Genomic DNA, 22,676 nt, shown 5'->3' with positions numbered 1-22,676 from the left:
CTCCAGGAAGCCTCTGCTGACTACCCGTCTCCAAGCTGGGTTAAGCTCCCTCCCTCCAAGTGCTTGCTGTACATGCCATCAGAGTGATCATTCTACACTGTCAGTGTCTGCTTTTTCTCCTCCCTACTCCCTAACAAGATTTGGAGTTCAAATCCACCCCTGGGTTCCCAGGACTCAGAATAGAGCCACAGTAAGATGGCTATAAAATATGGCCTAGCTAAAAAGAATAGACATCACAGAGTCAATCAACCCTACCTATATTTGTATTTTGTTGGTGTTGTTTTATTTTGTTTTGTATTGAGACAGGGTTTCTCAATAGGTTTGGAGCCAGTCCTGGATCTTGCTCTGTAGACCAGGCTGGCCTCGAACTCAGAGATCTACCTGCCTCTGCCTCCCAAGTGCTGGGATTAAAGATGTGCGCCACCACCACCTGGCTACATTTGTATTTTGTAACCACAGATACTGAAGTGCGAGTATTCTTACCTTTATTAATTCACTGAAAACTGTTTTCTCACTCCTCAATATCCACAGGGACAAGGAGCCCACAGCTTTACTAACAATGATGTAGTTAGTATCTTCACATGACCTGCACACATCCTCCTGCGTGCCGAGATTGCTAATATCCAATCTGATACACATGCTATAAAACAGCTGCCATACTGTGTTTAAGAATTACTGACAAGAAATATAGCCTGTACCTATTTTGAACTTATTTTTTTTCTTTTAGCCAGGAATAGTGGTGCTTGCCTTTAATCCTAGCAATTGGGAGGCATAGGCAAGTGGATCTCTGTAGCTCAAGGCTGACTTGCTTTATAAAGTGGGTTCCAGGCCAGGCAGAGCTACACAATGAGACCCTGTATTGAAAAACCAACCAAAACCTTAACTTTATGCATATGTATGCGTGCCTGAGAGTATGCGTGCGCACCACTTGCAAGCTAAGTGCCTGTAAAGGTCAGAAGAGGCGTTGGATGACCTAAGACTAGAGTCAGACAGTTGTGAGTCATTGTGTGGGTGCTGGGAAGCAAACCTGTGTCCTCAGCAAAGACAAGAGCTCTTAAGACGGAAAGGGTCATCTTTCCAGCACCTAGAGATGCAGTTCCTTTCGAGTATTCTTATTTCCACCTGACTGGATCTGTAGGACAGAAGCCACAGATATGGAGGACCAACTATACATATCCTAAAAACCTGAATGAGTCAGCTGCACCAAGGACCACCATTTACACAGAGAAGAAATACTTTTGTGTGTCCTGATGTGGAAATATCCTTAAGACACAGAATGAGAAATTATGAAGCAAAACTGTATGCTCTGTGAAGAACTGGTGTGGAAAAGAAGACAAAGATTGCAAGGCTTCTGCATATATCTGTCTTAAGAAGGGCAAGATATTAGCCGGGCGATGGTGGCGCACACCTTTAACTCCAGCACTCCGGAGGCAGAGGCAGGCAGACCTCTGTGAGTTCAAGGCAAGCCTGGTTTACAGAGCAGTTGATGAATTCTAGGACAGTCAGGGCTACAGAGCGAAACTGTGTCTCAAAAACCAGGTGGCAATTCACTAGCCAGCTGCCTATGGTAGAAAGCTTTGTGAGATTTTACTTTGTATCCTCTGGGGTTTCAAATGTACTTCCTACTGATACAGTACAAATGATAATATGCATTCTACCCAACACACAGAAAACACCCAAGAAATGTGGGACATGATGCACAGGCCAGGTCAGTGGCCTACAAGTGTGGGCCCCAGAAATCTGCTTTAACAAACCCTGCCGATGACATCGATCCAAGCTAGAATTTTGAGAACCACTTGCCAGTCTGTGAGCCTCCTAACCCCATCCCTTCAAGCCTTCCATAGAGGTAGACACATGTCGCAATGCTTATTCAAAAATACCTGAACCCTGGCCCCTATCAGGCATTTTTGGAGCATAGGAATTTTCAGAGCAAAGTCAGGTACCCTTACCTGAACGCTTCTGTAATTTTTTCTTATTCTTCAAGGCAGCTGCCAGAGCCTGGCCTTGCTGAAGTGGGTCTGTCTCCAGGATCCTCTGCAACATTGGACGGCGGTCCACTGTGCCAACATCCACTGGATCATCATTTGGGGGGAAGTAGGGGTCCATATTGCGTTTAGGCCACCCCATCTGGTGGCGGCTTGGAATGGTACAATACCCAGTGTGGTCTCCAATCTGGAAAGAAAAAGCATAATGATGGGGTCTTGATCTCCAAACACTCCTGCAGAGAAGCCAATGACAGGCTTGAGTAAGAAGGAATCTAGAGCCAGTTATAGCTCCATCATATCCTAACTGGTGTTTAGTTAGCCGACAAGACTTAGTTTGTTCATGTGTCAGGGGATGAGCACCGGGTAGCTTACAAGGTTTTACAATAATTTGAAAAAGGAAAGGAAGCAGTAGTAGCTTACACCTATAATCTAGCAGTCAAGAGGGTAAGACAGGATTGTTGTAACCGTAAGATCAGTCTGGACTACATGGTTGAGTTCTAGGTTAGTTTGGGCTACAGAGTAAGAACAGAAAAAAGAAGTTACTTTATTAGTGACAATTCATATTCTAATGATCCTTTGTTGAAATAACCCTTCAAGGCCTTACTCGACTAGTACTTCTTTTCCCAGACAGGATTTCTTTTTGTAACAGCCCTGGCCATCCTGTAGACTAGGCTGATCTCGAACTCAGAGATCCACCTGCCTATGCTTCCTGAGGGCTAGGATTAAAGGTATGTGCCACCAGAGGTCAGCTATAGCTAGTATTTTTAACACCCACTTCATGCCCCACTATGTGGGACAATCCTGGGAACAAAAAATTAAGTCAGACTTAGGCCCACCTTTAGTAAGGACCCAGGCTAAACCTAACTCAGAGCGTGTTGTCTACCTATGGGAGCATTACAAAGGGAATCTCTGTGGCAGGTACATGTGAGTAGTAAAAGCAAATATTAACAGAGCATTTACTATGCATCATGTACCAATCTAACATACAAATACACACATACCTAAGGAAATAGGTATTGACATAAACATGGTTCAGACAAAATGGCCCACATGTGATGGTGGCCTGCCACAAACATCTTAGTTTATGTAAGTACATACACTCTAGGCTATTTCCACAATGAAGATCCTATCAAGGTAGGTATGGCAGCAGACTCGGAATCTCAGCAATCAGGAGGTAGAGGCAGGGAGAACAGGAGTTCAAAGCCAATCTCAATGACATATTGAGTTTGAAGGTAGCTAGGCTCCATAAGACTGTCTCAAATATCCTAAAGCAGTGTACTTCTTAGGACATAGCCTTGCTGTGACTGTATTGATTCCTTTTGCACATACTAACTAATTTAATTCCTATAAGAAGATGCACCTGAAGTCACAGGGCTAGCAAGTAAGAAGCGGGGTAAATTAAGAGCCCAACAGTCTGGTTCTGTAGTTTGTGACTATAACCACCCACTGTCCTATAGTAGGGAAAAGGGTTTGAACAAAGCTACTAAGGTTAGTGACAAAGATACTATTCGCTACACAGTATGCAGTACAGTATTTCTGGGGAGTTGTGTGACAAGGTGGCCTGCTAAGGGCCCTGGATTGAGCCTGAAACTTATAGCACAAAAATGGGGGACTACTGCCAGTTTCTAAGAAATATACTATGTTCAGGGGCTTATGGCTCAGTGAAAAATTTTATTTGGGAAGGTAGCCTTAAACAGACAAGTTTACAGATTTTTTTCTTTAGGCAACAGGAAACGTCTAGTGCTAAGTGAAGATGGGAAGGGCGTGACTCCTGCCACTGTGCAAGTTCAGACCTTACCTTCTACTATGGATTGACTAAAGGTGAGTTTCCTCCGCACTCAACCTGAACCACTTTCTTTCTGAATGACTATACTCTATTAGCATGGCAACAAGACATTTTTGTTAATAAATCTTTCCAGACATTACATCACCATGAAAAATAAAACACAGCTCTTGAAGAAATCATGTGACAATCTCTAAACAAATTTGCAAGTGAAATAAGTACAGAATGATAGGAAAAATATCCTCATTTTAATTAAAATAGTTACTTGGGGCTAGATGGGGCTCAGTGGTAAAGGGCTTGCCCAGCATATGTGCCTTTGCCCAGTGAACTCAGCCTTCAAGAAGCAGCTTAAGCCGGCGGTGGTGCACGCCTTTAATCCCAGCACTCGGGAGGCAGAGGCAGGCGGATCTCTGTGAGTTCGAGACCAGCCTGGTCTACAAGAGCTAATTCCAGTATGGGCTCCAAAGCTAAGGAGAAACCCTGAAAAAAAAAGCAGCTTAAAGGTTCCCTGACCAACTACTAGTATAGTTTAGGGCCCTTAGATAGATTGTTCTTTTATAACCAGCCATCTCTAATCACTCCTCCTCCTATGTGTCTAAAATGAAAACCCTGAAGAAGAGAGATGGGCTGACTGAAAAAAAAAAAGATGCCAGGAAGATCTTGTATAGCAAACCATGAAAGCGTTTAAGCAGGGTCAGACGAGGCTATTAGGAACCACAGAATAGCCAGGTATGGTGACGCATACCCCATCATCTCAGCACTGGGCAGTTGGAAGGCAGGAGGATCGGGTGTTCAGAGTCAGCCTTGGCTACATGAGATCCTGTCTCAAACAGCAACAAAAGAAACCATGAAGCACATATCCAAGTAAGTTGAGGACTAGAAGCACATTCTAGGATTACAGAGGAATCAGAGATAAGACATTTTGACATCTCAAGAATTCCTTACCATCCATATGGTAAGGAATAGCTATGGGATTTGGTTACTAACAGTGTATAGGATCCTGGATACTAGTCAAGAGGAGAGTCATTTCCTAATTGAACAATTGGGTGATTAAGATGACAACACCTGTTCTATGGACTGGAACCAGAACTGGGAAAGCTGCTTAGACATGTCACTGTCTGGCAAAGAACACACTGGGTCAAGAATTCACAAGTCCAAAGGAAGTGTGTGAGCTACTCAGACCTCACTACCCTAGGAGAGACACAGAAGGAAGTGCCTGCCTCCCAGAAGCCTGTGCAGGAGATGGCTACCGTGAGGAAGAAGAGGTACCTTGTATTCGGTGGCTCTATTTTCAATGGCATTTGCTATTTTCAGCAACGGAGAATGGAGCCACTTGAAGTCCATTTCTTCTGGGTCCGTGTCACCCAACAGCTCATCAGCTTCTCCATTGGCCAAACCTTTAACACAAAGACCACTGTTAGGATCCTGGATCCCCCTTGCTGCCTGCCAGTCCTCTGATCAGGCCTAAGCAGAAACGACATGAGGGTACCACCAGAGGAATGGAGTGAGTGAAGTTGTTTCTGCTGAGAGGCTACATGACAAAGATTTATTTTATTTTATTTTGGATTTTTCGAGACAGGGTTTCTCCGTAGCTTTTTGGTTCCTGTCCTGGAATTAGCTCTTGTAGACCAGGCTGGCCTCGAACTCACAGAGATCCACCTGCCTCTGCCTCCCAAGTGCTGGGATTAAAGGCGTGCGCCAGCATGACAAAGATTTAAAAGCATGAATCTAATCCATACCTGTAATACCAGCACTTAGGAGGGTAAAACAAGAGGATCATGAGTTCAAGGCCAGCCTGGGCTCTATGTCGAGACCCTGTCTCAAAATAAAAAACAAAATAAAAGTATGAATTTATAGGCCCATCGCCTGCTGGGACTTAGCCTTAAAGCTTCGGCTTGCTCATATGAGAAAAGGGAATTCCAAAACTCTTATTCATAGGATTAAGGTGAAATCCAGCAGAAGGCACCGGCCATATTCTGGTTCAAATGTGATTAAGAGAGCCATGAGAATTCCCTTCCTAGAACCAGGCTTCTTGCCTCCTTCCTCCCACTCCTTGCTTTAAACTGGCCTCCACCACAACCCTCAGACATGCCTATTGCATGCCTACCCTCCTATCTACTTCTACCAACTTTATCCCAGCCACTTCACTGACTGTCATAATTCCTGCTCACACTTCAAGATCCAACACCAGGACCGACTCCTCCAAACGCTTTTGACCCTCACCTCTTCCCCACCCTCATCTCAGCTCCTCTTGCCCTCATGCGAATCCAGCCAGGGTCAAGCGTCACCAGTAGAACATGAGTTCGAATCCCTCTCAACTGCCCACTTGACAGAACCAGAAATGAAAGCTCAGCAAGAGGGCTGACTTGCCTGAAGTCACACATGGAATAAACTAGAAAGCAGGCAAGTCTTCTTGTCCTCATTTGTAATCCAGGACTTCAGAGGACCCAGAGGAGGAAATGACTGGCCTCCAGGAGAAACAGAAGTAAGACTTTAGGCCAAACAGAGTGTTCTCAGCTGTTCCTAAGCGTATGACTAGAGGGCCCTGGGCAGAAGAGAGAGTGGAGGAGGAACCACAGGCCAGGGCTACATGCAGTATCAAAGGCAGAAACCTACTGAGCACTTGCCTAGCACAAGGCCCTAGGTTTAATCCTCAACATTGCTTTTTTTTAAAGCCTAAGGCAATAGAAGAATAGGGAGAAGGACCATTTGGTCATTTGATTTGGCTGGAATTACAGACCTGTGCAAACATACACAGCCGAGAGTTTTTGAGCTTTTAATCTAACACCAAATACATACACACTCACACTCACACTCTTGCCGAGCAGTGGTGGCCCACGCCTTTAATCCCAGCACTCGGGGTGGGTGGGTGGGAGGCAGGAGGATCTCTGTGAGTTTGCGGACAGCCTGGTCTACAGAGTGAGTTCCAGGAGAGGCTCCAAAGCTACAGAGAAACCCTGTCTCGAAAAAAACAAACAAAAAACACCCCCCACACATAAAGGACTTTTTAAAGGGTTATTTCAACCCAAAAGAAAGAAATAGTCTCACTTCCAAAGAACCTAAAGGGACACTAGTTAGTCAGCCACCCACCCACACGTACATTCCATGGTGTCTTCATTGGCATGCTCAGTATCTTCGATATCAAAGACCTCAGTCATCTCCTTCACAATCTCAGCACTGAGATGGGCGGGCAGAGTGTGAGTAGGTGGCGGTGGTGTGTAGAAGCTGATCTTCCCACTGTATTGGGAGAGAAGGGGAGGTCAGCGGTGACATCACTGAGAACAAATAGCCTACCAGAAGAGGACGTAGGATGAGAACACTGAGACAATGCCTTTCCGAGCAATGTGTTGAACTGCTCAATAACCACTAGGCACAGAGTACTAGTTCTTTGGCTGTCCCCTACCTTGAGACCCAGGAAGTCAGGCTGTCCCATCGGCATCAATGAATGAATGTCACATCCTACTCAACCCCTTCCTCACCTCACCCAGTCAGCCAGGACAGCTTTGGCAGCCTCCTCGCGACTGTATATGCCTCCCTTCTTCTTCTTTCCCAAGCGGTGGGCCACTGCGGTCAGAAAGTGCTCAGTAGTCTGGAATCCTGAGACACCGTAATAGCTGGAAATCTAGCAGAATTGAAGGAAAAGAGTCATGAGAGTGAGTGAAGGACCAGCTGTTGAAGTAGGGGCTAGGCCACCCACTGGGGACCCTGCTCTTTACCTCCTCCAGGTTGCAGCGCTGAAGGATGGTCTCCACTGGGGTCACAGGGTCTGCCAGCTTCTGCACATGGATGCAATTCCGCAGGATGGTGCCCACCTCTGAATTGGGTCCTGGGACAATGCCTGGAGCATCCAGCAGCCTGATGTACTTGTCTAAGAAGACCTCCTGCATGAATCTGGAGAAAAACAAGGCCCAGATGTACCTGGTACTTAGTCACAAATGTTGGGCCTGGAAAGGCTGGAGGGAGGTAAAGGAAGAGAGGGGAAGGGGGATCTTAGGTGAAGTGGAAAGATGTGGACCGGGGGGATCTGAGGTGCTACAGTCCCAGTCCCTTTCACTGGGGGCTTAGCTGCAGGATGTCAGGCAAGGTTATGACTCTGTTGCTTCAGCTGAGCAACAGCGCTTTTTGCAGTTGTTATGAAGGACCCAACAGCCCACACCTGGGATGGGCCGGCCAGGTGAATGAGCGCTATTAGTAGGATTCCTAAACCCAGGGTATGGATCAGAGGATAGTCCACAATTAGGAAAGAGGCAAGGGCTGAAGGCATGTGGGCGTTGATGGATGGGTAATGGCAAGGACTTGTGAAGCAGCAGGAAGCTCGCAGATCTTACTTTGTGACGCCAGGAACAGCTCCCACGCTGCATGCACGGCTGCGCTTCAGGCTATTGATCAGGCTGCTCTTCCCCACATTGGGAAGGCCTGCAATGTAGGAGCAAAGTACTCAGGGCAGGAAGTACTCCAAAATTCAGGCCAGCCTGCTTCAGAAAGGGCCTGGCAGAAGCCGTAACCAGGTCACGGACAAGCCAGAAGTAGAGTCTGGCCTCTTGTCTTCCCACCCCAGGCCCTGGCCAAGCCTCTACAGGGTACTTCCAGTTCTCTCCTCTTGTTGGCATTCTCGGCATCCAGGGCCCTCTCTCGAGATGTGCAGTGCACCTCCAGCCACAAGCAGCAGGGACAGGCGCGCCATATAAGGCCTCACAGACATGACCCAACAGAAGGTGGTCAAGTGTTGAAACAGACCACCTGTTCTGACATGTAACTCCCCTGGGGAGAAGGGGTTACTCTCCAGATGCCCCTCTCTCCACACAGCTGTCTTTGCCTGTGGAATCTTTGTATCTGAGCACCCGTGCACCACTGTTAGGCTGCGGCTCTGAGTCTCTCTCCCCAACATCATTCTTACTATTCTCTGGTGTACTAAAGTTTACCACTATGTACCATACCACTCCCTCACATGTGTGCCTGGGAAGATCCGTGGTACTGACCTGGGAGGCTACACACACCTGTGTGTCTCCTGGACTGCTCTCCCTTTCGTTGGCCCTCTCACTGAGCTGGCCCCACAGCTCTGTGTCTATGCATCTAAAAAGCTCTTTTTCGTTCTGATTCTCTCCACCCCACCATTCCACTCCTGACTACATGGTTACTCTGCTCCTTCTCTCTGGAGTCTATCTATAGAAATGTGCTCATGTGCCTTTCATTATGGCCTTGGCTGGCTTTGTGTACCTCCCTAACTATGGCTTTAATTCTCTCTCTACAGACATTTCTGCCTCATCACAGGCATGCCTGTTTCTCCCTGATTTCAGGTTGTTTCAGAGGGTTACGGTTATCCGGGCACATGTGGTGTCCCCGAGGCTTTATCTGCTCTGGGGAAATAGAGACAGTGTGAGTGCAGAAGAAGCTGGTCAGCACGACTCCATGCAGAGGGATTTACATGTTCTTAAGATCTGTCTGTGTGCATAGGCCTGTATTGGATGCTCCTCTGTGTGTATATTAAGCTTCTTTTCCTTCCTGCAATGTTCTTTTGCGGTGATGCATATCTATGCAAGTGCCGATCCCAAGCGTCTGTTCTGAAGCACCCTTCTACAGGTCTCTGTACACACTTTAGCTGTTTCCTATTACCCTGAGCCCAGGGTCTCACACAAACTAGGGAGGCCTTCCACCACTGAGCAACACTCTCAGCTGCTTTTACTTTTCTATGAATCAAGGTCTCACTAAGTTACCTAAGGCTGGCCTTGAACTCAAACTTTCCATCTTCCAAAGCAGCTACCACTGCAGGTCTGGGTCACCAGGTCTGGCCACGTAATCATCTTTACCGCCACTTTGGGCATTCTCTGAGCTGCTGTGTCCTTCACTCTCTTTGTGCCTGTCACTTTAATTTGTCTTTTCCATTACTCATCAGCCTCCCTGTCCTTTTTGTCTTGTTGTCCCTTCAGGTGTGTGGTGTTTATACATTTTCTGTCGAGTTCTCTTCAGTATCTCAAGCTGAAACACTTCCCCTCCCCGATTTTTCCCTGCCTCTTAATTTCCCCACTCCCCTTTCTTTCCTTTTTTTTTCTTTTTCCTTTTTTTTTTTTCCGAGACAGAGTTTCTCTGTGGTTTTGGAGCCAGTCTTGGAACTAGCTCTTGTAGACCAGGCTGGTCTCGAACTCACAGAGATCCGCCTGCCTCTGCCTCCCAAGTGCTGGGATTAAAGGCGTGCGCCACCACCGCCCGGCTCCCCACTCCCTTTTCATCCCCTTCAACAGTACTGCGGTTTCAGAAAGACCCACCACACTTAAGGCTCAGCCCCGCTTTGTTTCCTTCGTGGGTCTCGGTGTTCTCCCTCCCATAGCTCCAACAGTGTGGAGTGTTTTGGCATTGTATTTGCTTTTAACGGTGGTGAACCTGAATATGCCTTCCCATGCCCACTAGCCAAACTGCAAATTGCAAAACCACTCCTAAACCCCTCCTCTCTTCCCCAAAGAAACACCACAAAATTCCAAACCCTTTCCCTCCTTCCTTGCCCAATGAAGGCGTGTGCCCCAAGATTATTTGTGTGGCCTTACCTACAACCCCAACTCGAATGTGGGTGCGCACTTCCCCCAGGCGGCAATAGTTTCCCAAGACCCTCATGAGGTTTTCAGCTCCAAAGCAGGCTCTGCTTTTTTTCAACAGCGACTCAGAAGCCTGGTCCACTGGAACTTTACACTGATTCTGAAAAATGAGGTATATTACCAAATGGGCATCCGTTGGGAAAAAGACACTAAGCCCAAATTTCCAGGCTACAGTGGAATATTCAGAACTACCCTGGGATCACTAATCTCACAGGCTTTTCACAGCAACTACATCCCAGCTCTTTCTTGCTCCCAGTTGTTGTGTCTTTTTTGGTTTTGTTTTGTTTTGTTGAGACAGGATTGCTCTGTGTAACAGTCCTGGCTGCCTGGAACTAACTCTGTAGACCAGACTGGGCCAGAACTCACAGAGATCCGCACACCTCTGCCTTCTAAGTGCTGGGATTAAGTTGTGTCTTTTTCACGCAGAGCCGTGAAGATATCCCAGCTTGAGGAGCGCTAGGCTTCATTTCTAGTTCTCTCATTCACAGGATTATGAGGAAAAGTCTATTTCCTTCCTAGGGCCTTGGGGTCGTAGATGCACAAATGGGAAGCCTTAGCTCTCCACAGGTGCAGAGAGGGTACCCGGCCCAAAGCTCATCTTCACTTGACCCCTCACACAGGATAAGGCCACCCCAACCTCCCTACTTTGATTTTTGCTATGGGGGGAGCGATAAAATTATAAGTTAGACATATTATGTTGGCAAGAGTGAAGGGAAAGAGGTCCTCTTCATACATCCATCTACTCAAGGGAGAAGAGGATTACTTGGCACGCTATTATAAAGGATAATCAGTGTCTTGGAAAATAGCAAAAGCATAGGCCTATGCATGACACAGCCACACCACCGCTCAGTACTCAGCCATACCACCACTTGTCTGCATGTCAAGGAGATGCATGAAAGTAGATTAACATAAACGCCACTTAAATAATAATAAAAAAGAACTGGAAAATAGGGGCTCAGTGCCAGAATGCCTGGCTACATAGGCAAGATGTTCCATGTTCCATTCCCAGCACGGTAAAAAGTAGTGCAAAACTGAAAACTTGTCCCCCAGTAACCAATTTACCTCCCCCAAACAATACTGACTTACTTTAATATTTTACAAGTATTTCTATGTTGATATCAGTAGGAAGTATTGTGCCTTATTTGAGTTTCTTTTTAAAAATGTATATAAGATTTATTTATTTATTACAGCCATGGTGGGGCACATGCCTTTAATCCCAACACTCAGGATGCAAAGGCAGGTGGACTATCTGCGTTTGAAGTCAGCCTGGTCTACAGAGTGAGTTCTAGGATAGTCAGGGCTACACAGAGAAAAAAAAAATAAAACAAAACAAAAATATTTATTTATTTGTATGTGTATGAGTGCTTTGCCTGCATGCATGCCTATTATCTGGATAGATCAGAAGAGGGTGTCCAATCCCCTGGAACTGGAGTTACGGATGACTGAGTCACCATGTAGGTGCTGGATACTGAATCTAGATCCTCTGGAAGCAAGTGCTCTTAACCACTGAGCCATCATCTACCCAGTCTCCTATGCCTTGTTTTAAAGAGGGGAAAATGAATAATATTTTGAAGAGTTAACAAGCAGCTAACTCTATTTCCCAGACTGCCTATAGACAATATATATTATTGTATCCTCAAAGCTGGAAAAAAAAAAAAAACCATTGTATCCTGTGAAGAGAGGTAATATAGGAACATTAACAAGTCACCCACTAGAGAAAACACCTGAAAGTCGAAAGCCCAATCGAAATGTGACCACCTGCAGCCTTGGTCCCAAACCACATGAAAGAGGCTAGATACCCTGACTCCAGGCTTACCAAGTTTCTGAACTGATGCTGGGTGCTGGCCTTGAAAGCCACAGTTGGCAGCTCATTTCGAAGGTAATCCAGCCATTTTTCCACAATCTCCTTGGGAACCAGGTCTGGGAAAGACAGAAACAGATAGGGCTTGTAAGAACATTATTCCTTCAATTATACGTCTAGCTAAAAAAAAAAAAAAAAAAAAAAAACATTATTCCATGGCTTCCCTCAAGCCACATACCCATGTCTAGGCCTACCTCCTACCAACAGATCTCTCCTCTTGCCCTCACTGTCCCTGCCTAGTCCCCTGGATGGAGTTACAAAGGACAATTTGATCCACAGGGCCAATTGGCCCTCCCTGAGAAGGCTTACTTTCTTGAAGAAACTATGTAAAGAAGTAGTTTTGCCCCAGATATCCTCCTTCCATGTTAAGGTGCCTGAATATCTTACTCCCATTCTCTTTCCTAATCATTCTAGGCTGGGCTAAGTGTCAAGAAAAAGCATCACTAAGAATGACTGGGATTTGTGAAGTGCTGATTATACACCAAGTTCTTCATTAATTCTCGCAATAAACCTGTGAGACCAAGATGGTGATGCCTCTGTTTACTATTAGAGAAATAGAAGTTCTCACAAGTGACATGACCTATCTGATATCAAGAAGAAAATAGCAAAAGTGGGATAAGACTAACACCTCAATGAGTCCCAAGCCATGTGTTCTCTCTTGTCCCAACCTTTGAGTTCCAGTTTGTGGGGACAGATCTCCAAGAATGACCAGACATTGAACAGGCTCAAAATTGCAAGGAAAGGGGACTGAAAGGCAAACAGGCTCAAACTCTACCCCCAACCCTTGCTACATTCTGTATATACCAAACAATACTTCTGGCTTTGGAAATCTGAGCAAGAATTCCTATGAATGACTATTGTGAATGCCTCTAAATTGCTGGGTCTCAGTGACTAATCTGAGCTAGCCTTAATTTAACCCCTTCCCTGCCTTAGCCAACCCTTCCAAAACCTACCAATCTTATTCAAGACCAACACCAGCTTCTTGTTGCCCTCTGCCCGAAGGACAGTCTCCTCCATCTGGAAACAGCGGCAGCCCAGCGGATCTCTAGCATCCAGAACTTCCAGAATCACATCAGAGTACTGTACCACCTGCAGGACAGAAGATGCAGATGAAGGCTGAGAACAGACATGTTATGGTCTCCATTTCGGTCAGAAAAAAACAGAGACAAAGGAACGAAAATGCAATGGGGTCCTCGGCAAAGGGCTTTAAGAAACAGATACTTGTTCTGTAGCTCAGTCTATCATCTTAATACTTGTGATGGTGAGACAAGAGGACTGCACGGAGCTCAGTGCCAGCCTGGGGTACACAGTGAGTTCTGGGTTAGCCTAGGATAAAGAACAATTCCTTATCTAAAAACAAAACAAAGAAAAAAGAAGAAATGAGCCCTCCTACCTTACGAAACTCCTTGTAATAGGCCCTCCGTGTGGCCTCATCATCCAACTGAGGAAACATATTTAGTTGCTGCAATACTTCCTCCTAAAGAAGAAAAAATGAGAATAATAGTCTAGGGGGATAAGGGGCAAGTAGATGCAAAAAGGAAGGGAACAAAGAAAAGAAGATAAGAAAGGAAGGAAGATACATGAAAACCAACAAGGCTTTTGAAAACCACAGGAAGCTAAACGATACTTGTGAGTCCCAAAACACCTAAAAGTAGCCCTGAATGGGAGCGCTTGCTGTGAAGTCTGTTGATCTGAGTTCAGTTCCTGGAACCATGGTGGAACAATACAACTAACTCCATAAAGACCTCCATACACATGTGTGGCGCATGCATATTCTCTCTCTCTCTCATACACACACACAACACAAACACACGCAAATTCTCCCTCACATGCAGATTGTTTCTCTCTCCACATGAATTCTCTCTCTCTCTCTCTCTCTCTCTCTCACACACACACACACACACACACACACAGATTCTCTCTCATATGCAGATTCTCTCTCTCTCTCACACACACACATGCAGATTCTCTCTCATATCCAGATTCTCTCTCTCTCACACACACACACATATGCAGATTCTCTCATATCCAGATTCTCTCTCTGTCTCTCACACACACACTATAATAATAAATTTTAATTTTTTTAAAGTAGCACTGCCAACAACCAAAAATGCCGGGAAACTAGAACAAAAGTAGACAGATTATGGGATCTGTGTGTACACCTATGTGCACATGTGTATTTGAGCAGCAGTCAAAGGCCTGCTTGGTCACAAGAGTGTGGAAAAGGCAGGATAAGAGTAAGGTGTGAAAAAACAACAATCCATGAGGCACATGGGAGCAGGAAACCAAACCTTGAGTGGAAGTCAGCAGAGGTGTTGGAGCTGCACGTGCACATCGTGTTTGTGGGACAATGAAGGCCAGAAAGGGGGAAAGGTCACCCCAGGAAGGCCAGATAATCTGCATCCACTCTCTGTCTCTCACTCTCCCCTTCATATGTCCCTCCTGCCATATTCCCCAGTCATACCTCTTCTGGTCCCTACCCCATGGCCACTCCATCTTTAGGCTCAAGTTTGGGAGAGGCACTGCCTACATGTGTGGTCATAGGCATGCTACAGAAGGCCCCCTTTCCTCCCTCTTATCTTACCTCTCTCAGTTCTCCTTCTCTGCACTCATTCCTTTCCTCTACTGACCTTATACTCTTTCTTCTTCTCTTTTGTTCTTGAGACAGGGTCTCACTATACAGCCATTTCTTCCCCTACAGTAAAACTGCAATCCACTCCAATCCCACACGGCAGCAAGAGCTGCTCTCTTACCTTATGTTCAAACTCCTCCTGACGTTTCTGGACATCCTTACAATAGCTCTCCATGGTCCTGTGCCTTTGTCGCTCTTGCTCCCGGGCAACCTGTTGCTTCTCCCTCATCTCGTCAACCTGAGAAACAAACACATACTGTGACTGGAGCTGAGAAGGTCTGCTGTCTAGAGGCAGGAAGGAGTGGGGATACAAGAACAGGACAGTCAGGAGAACAAGAATATTTGAGAAAAAAGACAGAGAAACTAAGGAATGGAGAGTGGAAAAAAATTAAAAGAAGAGCTGGGCGTAGTGGTACACAGCTGTAAATCCAGCAACTTGAGAGATTGAGGCAGGAGAATTGCCATTAGGTCAAGGCCAGCCAGAACAACACAGTGAACTCTAGGCCACCAGAACTATACAGCAAACCAGTCTCAAAAAAACAAAAAGTGTGGGGGGGGGTGGAGAGATGGCTCAGTGGTTAAGAGCATTGCCTGCTCTTCCAAAGGTTCTGAGTTCAATTCCCAACAACCACATGGTGGCTCACAACCATCTGTAATAAGGTCTGGTGCCCTCTTCTGGCCTGCAGACATACACACAGACAGAATATTGTATACATAATAAATATTAAAAAAAAAAACAAAAACAACAACAAAAAAAGGGGGGGTTAACAAGGTAGCTCCTTGGGTAAAAAGTCTTGCCACACAAGCCTGACCCCCTGAGTTCAATCTCTAGAACATATGGTGACGAAGCTGACTGCCAAAAGCTGTCCTCTGATCGCTACAGACCTCACCATGCTGGTGGGAGGGGCGGCCCGCACTTGACCGCTCCCACCGTTCCCTCCACCACAAATAAAAAAAGAAAAAAGGCATATCAGCCAGGCAGCAATGAACTGGGAGGGAGAACAAGGCGAGCAAACGGAAAACTTAAAAGCACTACCAATGTAACTCGCCTCACTTCCCCAAGCCCAACCACAAGAGCATCAAGAAGCCCCGCCCATCAAGAAGCCCCGCCCTTCCGCACAACACTTATGCAGATCGGACACTCAAACCAGGCCTTTGCCAAGACAAAAGGCTCACCCTTTTCTTCTTTAATTCGGCCTCCCGGCTGGCGTGATCATTACCGTGAACAACCTGGGGAGCAGAGGGTGGTCGGGGTGCTGCCTTCTTCCCACTCTGCCGTGCAGGCCAGTTAGCAAACAAGAGAAAAAAAATTGAGCCGTTAATGAATCCACGGAAAACACTTTCATCCGAGGAGCAGGGAATATTGTCGGGATGGGGGTTCTCTCCAGAAATCTGCTTATCTAGCAAGGGCAAGACACTTCTCCACTAGCCAGGTAAGGACTGGCAGGAAATGGAGGGGACAGAAGCAGCCAAGACGATTGCTCAATGCCAAAGGGAACCCTTTCCTAACAAATAGCTCCCAAAATGAAGTCTTGGGGCCCAGAGTACCAAGAGCCGAGAACTTGGGGGCTGAGGATATGTGGCTCAGTGGTAGATCACTTGTCTGGTATGCTCAAGGCCCTGAATTTGATACCAAAATACACAGGGATGGCAATAACCCCTAATAAGTAACCCAAGCACAAAGCAGTAGATAGCTTTTGGAAGGAACTTCATATATGCAGGTGACAGTTGCAGCCATGAGTGGGCGATAAAGCCAGATGTGTTCATCCCAATGAGGGGGGCTTTGTCCAGACTCACCCGATAACTACTGACCTGACCCCCAACAATGCACATACTTCACCTGAAGGTAAGGCCCACTTACCTTCTTACAGCCTTTGGAACCTTTACCTGGTTTTTTGTTCTCTGTAAGAAGAGAGAGAAGAGAAACAAAAGTTATCACCCACCTACCCAATGTTTTGAGTTTGAAGCAGCCTCGTCTACAAACCAAAAAAAAAAAAAAAGGAAAGAGAAAAGCTTTACAAAGTATCCAAATAAAATTTCCCAACAAACAAAAGAAAAGCAGGCTCTGAACACAACAGAAAAACCACTACAGCTGACAAAGAAGTCAGTACAGTTGACAGAGAAGCCAGTATGTTTAACAGAGAAGCCACCATGGTTGAGGAGTTATATCTCTCATCCAAAACACTTTTCATCAGAAGAGTTTCAGATTTTGATTTTTCCAGTTTGGAATGTTTACATACAAACAATGAGATATCATGAGAGAAGAGTTGCAGATGTGGCTCACTTGCACAAAGCCCTGGGTTCTTTATCTAACACCACAAAAATAACCGGTAAGGTGATGTACATCTGTAATATCAGCGCTTGGGAGGTGGAGGCAGAAGAAATAGAAATTCAGCGTTACTCATTGGTAATACAGTAAACTCAAGACCAGTCTGGGCTAATCTTTGGGGAAGTGAGCCAATTTAAACTATAAAATTAATTTATGTTTCACATATACCTTAAACACAAAAACCAAAGTTAATTTTTAATAATTCTGTGCACATAACAAAATTTCAAAGTATAGAAGTTCTTGAGACATCATATGGGCATGCCAAAAGTTTCAAGGTTAAAGCATTAGATTAGGATATTCAATAAGTCCTGGGGAAAGGGACTGACCATGTCCCAAGCCAAAATCCTCTATCTGATCACTGTTATGTAAAAGTATTTCCTTTCTGGCAAAACTACTGCCAAAAACTAAACCTAACAGGCTATGGCAGTAAATGTATTCAACATGTTCAAGGCCCAAGTGAGGGTGGGGGAGGAAGAGGAGGAAAAGGGGAGGAGTAGAGGCTAAAAAACAAAATTAAATCAGAATAAAGGCTGCAAAGCAAAGAAAACAAAATACAGCTAAACAGGAAATTGCTTAAAACTTATTAATAGACCTAAGAAAATTGGTGATGTAGCTTAGAGCTATAACTTAAAACCAAGAATAACCACCTAAGGAACTAGTGCAGATCTAAGACATCAATTTCAACAAACTCCAAGAATCAAGAGATGGACACTGGAAAACCAAATGCATAAAATGTGCCATAAAAGGTGGCACACGCCTTTAATCCCAGCACTCGGGAGGCAGAGGCAGGCGGATCTCTGTGAGTTTGAGCCCAACCTGGTCTACAGAGCTAGTTCCAGGACAGGCTCCAAAGCTACAGAGAAACCTTGTCTCGGAAAACCAAAAAAAAAAAAAAAAAAAACCCACTACAAGTCTCACCCTGAATGGGTAGGATTAAAAAAGGTATTATTTAACTTTGGTAACACAATGGAGAAAGACAAGTTTAATCATGCTATTAGTTTAGCAAAAAGTAGGGAGTAAGAGAAAATAATAAATGCATGTGACAGTAGATGTTTGACCAGAATATAGTTGCCATAACAAATGTGAATGTAGCAAATTTCCCTGGGGGGAGGGGGTGAAAGCCGAGTCTCATAATGTAGCCCAGGCTAGTCTTGAACTTGTAGCAATCTTCCTGCCTCAGCCTCCCAAGTGGTAGGAATACAGGAGTGAGCTACCAAGCCCAGGCAATTTCCCTGTTTGAAAACCACAAACTAGCCGGGCGGTGGTGGCGCACGCCTTTAATCCCAGCACTTGGGAGGCAGAGGCAGGCGGATCTCTGTGAGTTCGAGACCAGCCTGGTCTACAGAGCTAGTGCCAGGACAGGCTCCAAAGCTACAGAGAAACCCTGTCTCGAAAAAACAAAAAAAAAAAAAGAAAACCACAAACTAGAACTCAGGTCTCCCTCACTTCTAAAGCACTTAGTTGCAACAAAAGGAATGTTACAGCTAGAATGAACTAGGTCTCGGTATTTTTACCCAACAATTTCCATCTCCCTAGCTGCCTTGGTGGCAGAGCCCTGGCACTGATGCCGGCATGCAATGAAAGAAAAGACATCACTCAAAAAGGACAGCATCTTCTTCAAAGAAGAGAAGGAAGAGTGGGAAGAGATAGTCAGTCACTCCTCAGCACTGCGACACTCGGGAGCCTCTGGTCACTCACTGGCTTTACTACAGTTCCTAAGGAAGAGCATCTACCACTTTGTAGCTGGCAGGCAGGTCAAAGTTCTTATTCTGAATGTTGAAGACCTGTTTTTGTTTTACAGAGGGGAGTCATGCTGGACAGTGGTGGCACACACCTTTGATCCCAGCACTTGGGAGGCAGAGGCAGGCTCTACCCAGTAACTGGAGCTGTATGATTTTTAAAAATATTTAGTTTCTAAGGCCCATTGCCTGCATCTACTAACATCTAGGCCTGAAATCATCAACTCTCCCATCACCCCATAATTTACCTCTTACCACCCATAGTCCTCCCCACCCAAATGGCCCTGGTATACACATAGCTGCAGTGACTTCTTTGTGCGCTCCCTCCTCTTCCCTGGCATCTAACTTACCTTGATGGCCTCTGGACCGCCTGTACAGAGAGGACCAGCACTCTCAGATGCCTTGAGCCTCTGCTCGGGCACAACTGCTCAGCCTCCTGCCCTTGGTCTCAACTCTCCCAATCACAAAGCTTTACTTTTAAGATTTTTCAAAAGATGATGCTCTTTCTGGCACATTAATCTTAAAACCAGAAGGTACAGATAGATGTCCCTCACTCACCCTTGTCAGACTGGAATCCTATGTGCCCTCTCGTTAAAAAGGAAAAAATAGAATAAAATCCCTGCTACTCTTCCGGGGTCCCTATCATTCCGCTGGGTCTGTTCTTCATTTACTGAAATGCACAGGTCATAGCTTTGCTCTCCGAACAATTTCAGTCACCATCCACTTGGAGGTCACCAGGTAGCCCTTCCAATCACCTGGGTTTCCCACTTCCTTGATATCCTCACCGCTAAGGATCTGCACTCCATCTCCTCCATTCATGTTACTACACTGAAGGGGACACCATCTACAGTGTCCTGGACTTTGCAAAGTAACCTCAGACAGCACTTTCCCATCTGCAGGTTTATGTGTCCAATCTCCCAGATACACAAACCTTTTACTCATTGCTTATTCATCCAGCCACATCGTGTCCAGCTCCTTTCCCCTGTGTTGCACAACCGGGATACCTCTGCTCGTGCTTATTAATCAACTGCCCAGCAAGCAGGCTACTTCAAGGTTATAAACCTTGGCCACCAACATTTGCAATTTTAAATTTTGGGGTTTGGGACTTTGAGTTTCTGAGATAGGGTCTCACTTCTTATCCCAGACTGGAATCGAACTCCCAGCAATTCTCCTGTTTCAGCATCCCAAGTGGTAGGAGTACAGATATTAAACTCCATAGCCAACTAATAGTTTGCTTTTTCACTCTGCATGAAGGTGTGGATGGGATGCATGTGCTGACATGTTGTGTCTGCAAGTGTGGGGCATATGTGGCTGTGGAGGCCCAAAGTTCACAACGCGTGTCTTCTTCAATTGCTCTCGAAGGGTCTCTCCATTGAGCCCAGAGCTCACTAATTTGGCTAGCCTTACCTAGCCAGCTTGCCCCTGGGGACTGCTGTCTCTGCCTCTGGAGTTCACGGATAACAAGGGGCTGCCATGCCCACCCAGCTTCTACATGGGTCCCAGGGATATGAACTCTAGATTCCATGCTTACACGGAACATACTTTATCCAATAAGCCATCCCTCCAGTCTAGATTTTTTTTTCTTTTTTGAGAAGCATCTCAATATGCAACTCAGGTTGACGTAAAACTTGCAGAAATCCTGCTTCTGTCTCCAGCAAGCTGGATCAAAGGTGAGAATCACCAGGTCTTGTTACTGTAAACTTTTTAAATTATAAAACACATCCCCCTTTAAATAACCATTCTAAACTGTTCAACTAAAATATGTGATGGTAGACTCAGTTATAGATCACTTACCTAGCACACACAAGGTCCTAAGTTTTGATACCCAAAACCACAGAAAATGTACCTAAATATTCTATAAAACTCCCCCAGCAGGGTGTGGTAGCTGACGCCTGTAATCTCAGCCCTTGAGAGGCAGGGACAGGAGAACTGTTCCAAGTCCCAAGCTATTTACATTGTGAGTTGGGGCTGACTGAGCTACAGAGTGAAGTCCTACCTCAATAAAAACATTGATAATTAAAAAAAAAAAAAGAAGAAGCTGGGCAGTACAGCCAGGGCTACACAGAGAAAACCTGCATCAAAAAATAAATAAATAAATAAACTAAGGGAGAGGAGAGGAACAAGTCCTGAAGTCTAAAGGACCAGCAATGTGTCCACACAGTCTGTTTCAGTTAAAAAAAAAATCTAACATTTAGATATTAGGCAGTGTGGTGGCAGCATCTTTTAAGGAGTTAAACTCCAAGGATCAAGAGTCTGAATGTTGGCAGAATGCTATATAATCTAAAATGGCTTAAATCGCCTATGTAATTAAGACTGGCCTTGAATTTGCAAATTTCTCCTGAGTGCTAGGAATTTAAGTATGCATAATCATAACCAATGAGGCTGGCCTAGAACTCAGGTCTCTCTCTCTGCTGAGATTAGAGGTGTAAAATTTCTTTATTTCTTTATTTATTTATTTGAAAAATTACCGCCTCCTCCCCGTTTCCCATTTCCCTCCCCCTCCTCCCACACATCTCCCCCTCCCCCCACTCCCCTCCTCCTCTCCCCCTCCCCCTCCCACTCCATTCCCCCTCCCTCTCGAGAATGAGGAGCAGTCCAGATTCCCTGCCCTGCGGGAAGTCCAAGGTCCTCCCACTTCTATCCAGGACCAGGAAGGTGAGCATCCAAGCAGGCTAGGCTCCCACACAGCCAGTTCATGTATTAGGATTGAAACCTAGTGCCATTGTCCTTGGCTTCTCATCAGCCTTCATTGTCCGCCACATTCAGGGAGTCCGGTTTCATCCCTTGCTTATTCAGTCCCAGTCCCGCTGGCCTTGGTGAGCTCCCAATAGATCAGTTCCACTGTCACAGTGGGTGGGTGCACCCCTCATGGACCTGACTTCCTTGCTCATGTTCTCCCTCCTTCTGCTCCTCATTTGGGTCTTAAGAGCTTAGTCCGGTCCAATACTTGTTACACAGTTGGCTCTGTATACCTTTGGGTGATACATCTACAGACTCAATTAACTGTGAAACAGTAACTGTATCTAGGGGCCAGCAAGATGGCTCAGTGGGTAAAGAAACTTGAGTTCGATCCCCGGGGCCCACATGGTAAAAGAAAGGAACTCACTCCTGAAAGTTGTCCTCTGACCTTCACACATGTACCATGGCATGTACATGCACAAATGGACATAAATGAATTTTTATGAATTTAAAAATGAATTTTTAAAGAAACTGTTTCTGTACTGGGTATTATTTGTCATCATTTCCTAAACAAGTCTAATAACCATCTACATATGATTTGCATGGTATTAGATTATTATGATAACCTGGAAATGTTTTAAAATACAGGTGAAGATATGTGTAGACTAGATGCAAATACTATGCTATGTTACAGAAGGGGCTTGAACATTCACTCATTTTCTATCTGCCAGAGACCTTGAAAATAGTCTCCTATGCAAATGGAGAAATGATTGTACTTACAGAAAGTGCTTACAAAGGGCCAGGCACTGTTCTAACCATTTTGTCTCTTTAAATTCATTAATTCTTCATAATTCCAGATCCTCGGGAGACTAGGATAACAGGATGCCCTGGGCCCAGTATTTGAGGCCATTCTGAGAAATACTGCAAGGCACACTCTTGGGGCTAGCAAGATGGTTCCGTGGGTAAAAGGATGCTTATCCTCAAGCCAGAGGACTTAAATTCAATCCCCTTGGCTAACAAGGAGAGAACTGACTCGCACAAGTTGTCTCTGACCTCCACACATATCCCAAACCACAGAAGT

The 22,676-nt window shown here is 45.5% G+C and overlaps 1 protein-coding gene across 2 annotated transcripts in view; it reads right to left on the bottom strand.

The window, feature by feature from the left end:
- Gnl3l (G protein nucleolar 3 like) overlaps positions 1-22,676 on the bottom strand; it is a 29,788-nt gene that overhangs the window by 3,009 nt on the left and 4,103 nt on the right. For both annotated transcript variants that reach the window (XM_050128327.1, XM_050128329.1), the window contains 13 exons: positions 16,710-16,750; positions 16,025-16,120; positions 14,970-15,086; positions 13,610-13,693; positions 13,170-13,305; positions 12,172-12,275; positions 10,308-10,455; positions 8,097-8,184; positions 7,485-7,659; positions 7,248-7,390; positions 6,869-7,005; positions 5,038-5,165; positions 1,950-2,172 (listed from right to left, as the gene is read on the bottom strand). In XM_050128327.1, the coding sequence (XP_049984284.1) occupies positions 1,950-2,172; positions 5,038-5,165; positions 6,869-7,005; positions 7,248-7,390; positions 7,485-7,659; positions 8,097-8,184; positions 10,308-10,455; positions 12,172-12,275; positions 13,170-13,305; positions 13,610-13,693; positions 14,970-15,086; positions 16,025-16,120; positions 16,710-16,750 (1,620 nt within the window). The remainder of the gene's footprint in view (positions 1-1,949; positions 2,173-5,037; positions 5,166-6,868; positions 7,006-7,247; positions 7,391-7,484; positions 7,660-8,096; positions 8,185-10,307; positions 10,456-12,171; positions 12,276-13,169; positions 13,306-13,609; positions 13,694-14,969; positions 15,087-16,024; positions 16,121-16,709; positions 16,751-22,676) is intronic.

This window comes from Alexandromys fortis, unplaced genomic scaffold, assembly GCF_014885135.2.
Source record: "Alexandromys fortis isolate MF-2015 unplaced genomic scaffold, M_Fortis_MF-2015_v1.1 scaffold_295, whole genome shotgun sequence".
Lineage (NCBI taxonomy): Eukaryota > Metazoa > Chordata > Mammalia > Rodentia > Cricetidae > Alexandromys > Alexandromys fortis.
Note: the sequence above shows the minus strand (reverse complement) of the source record. Positions and strands in the feature narration are given on the sequence as shown.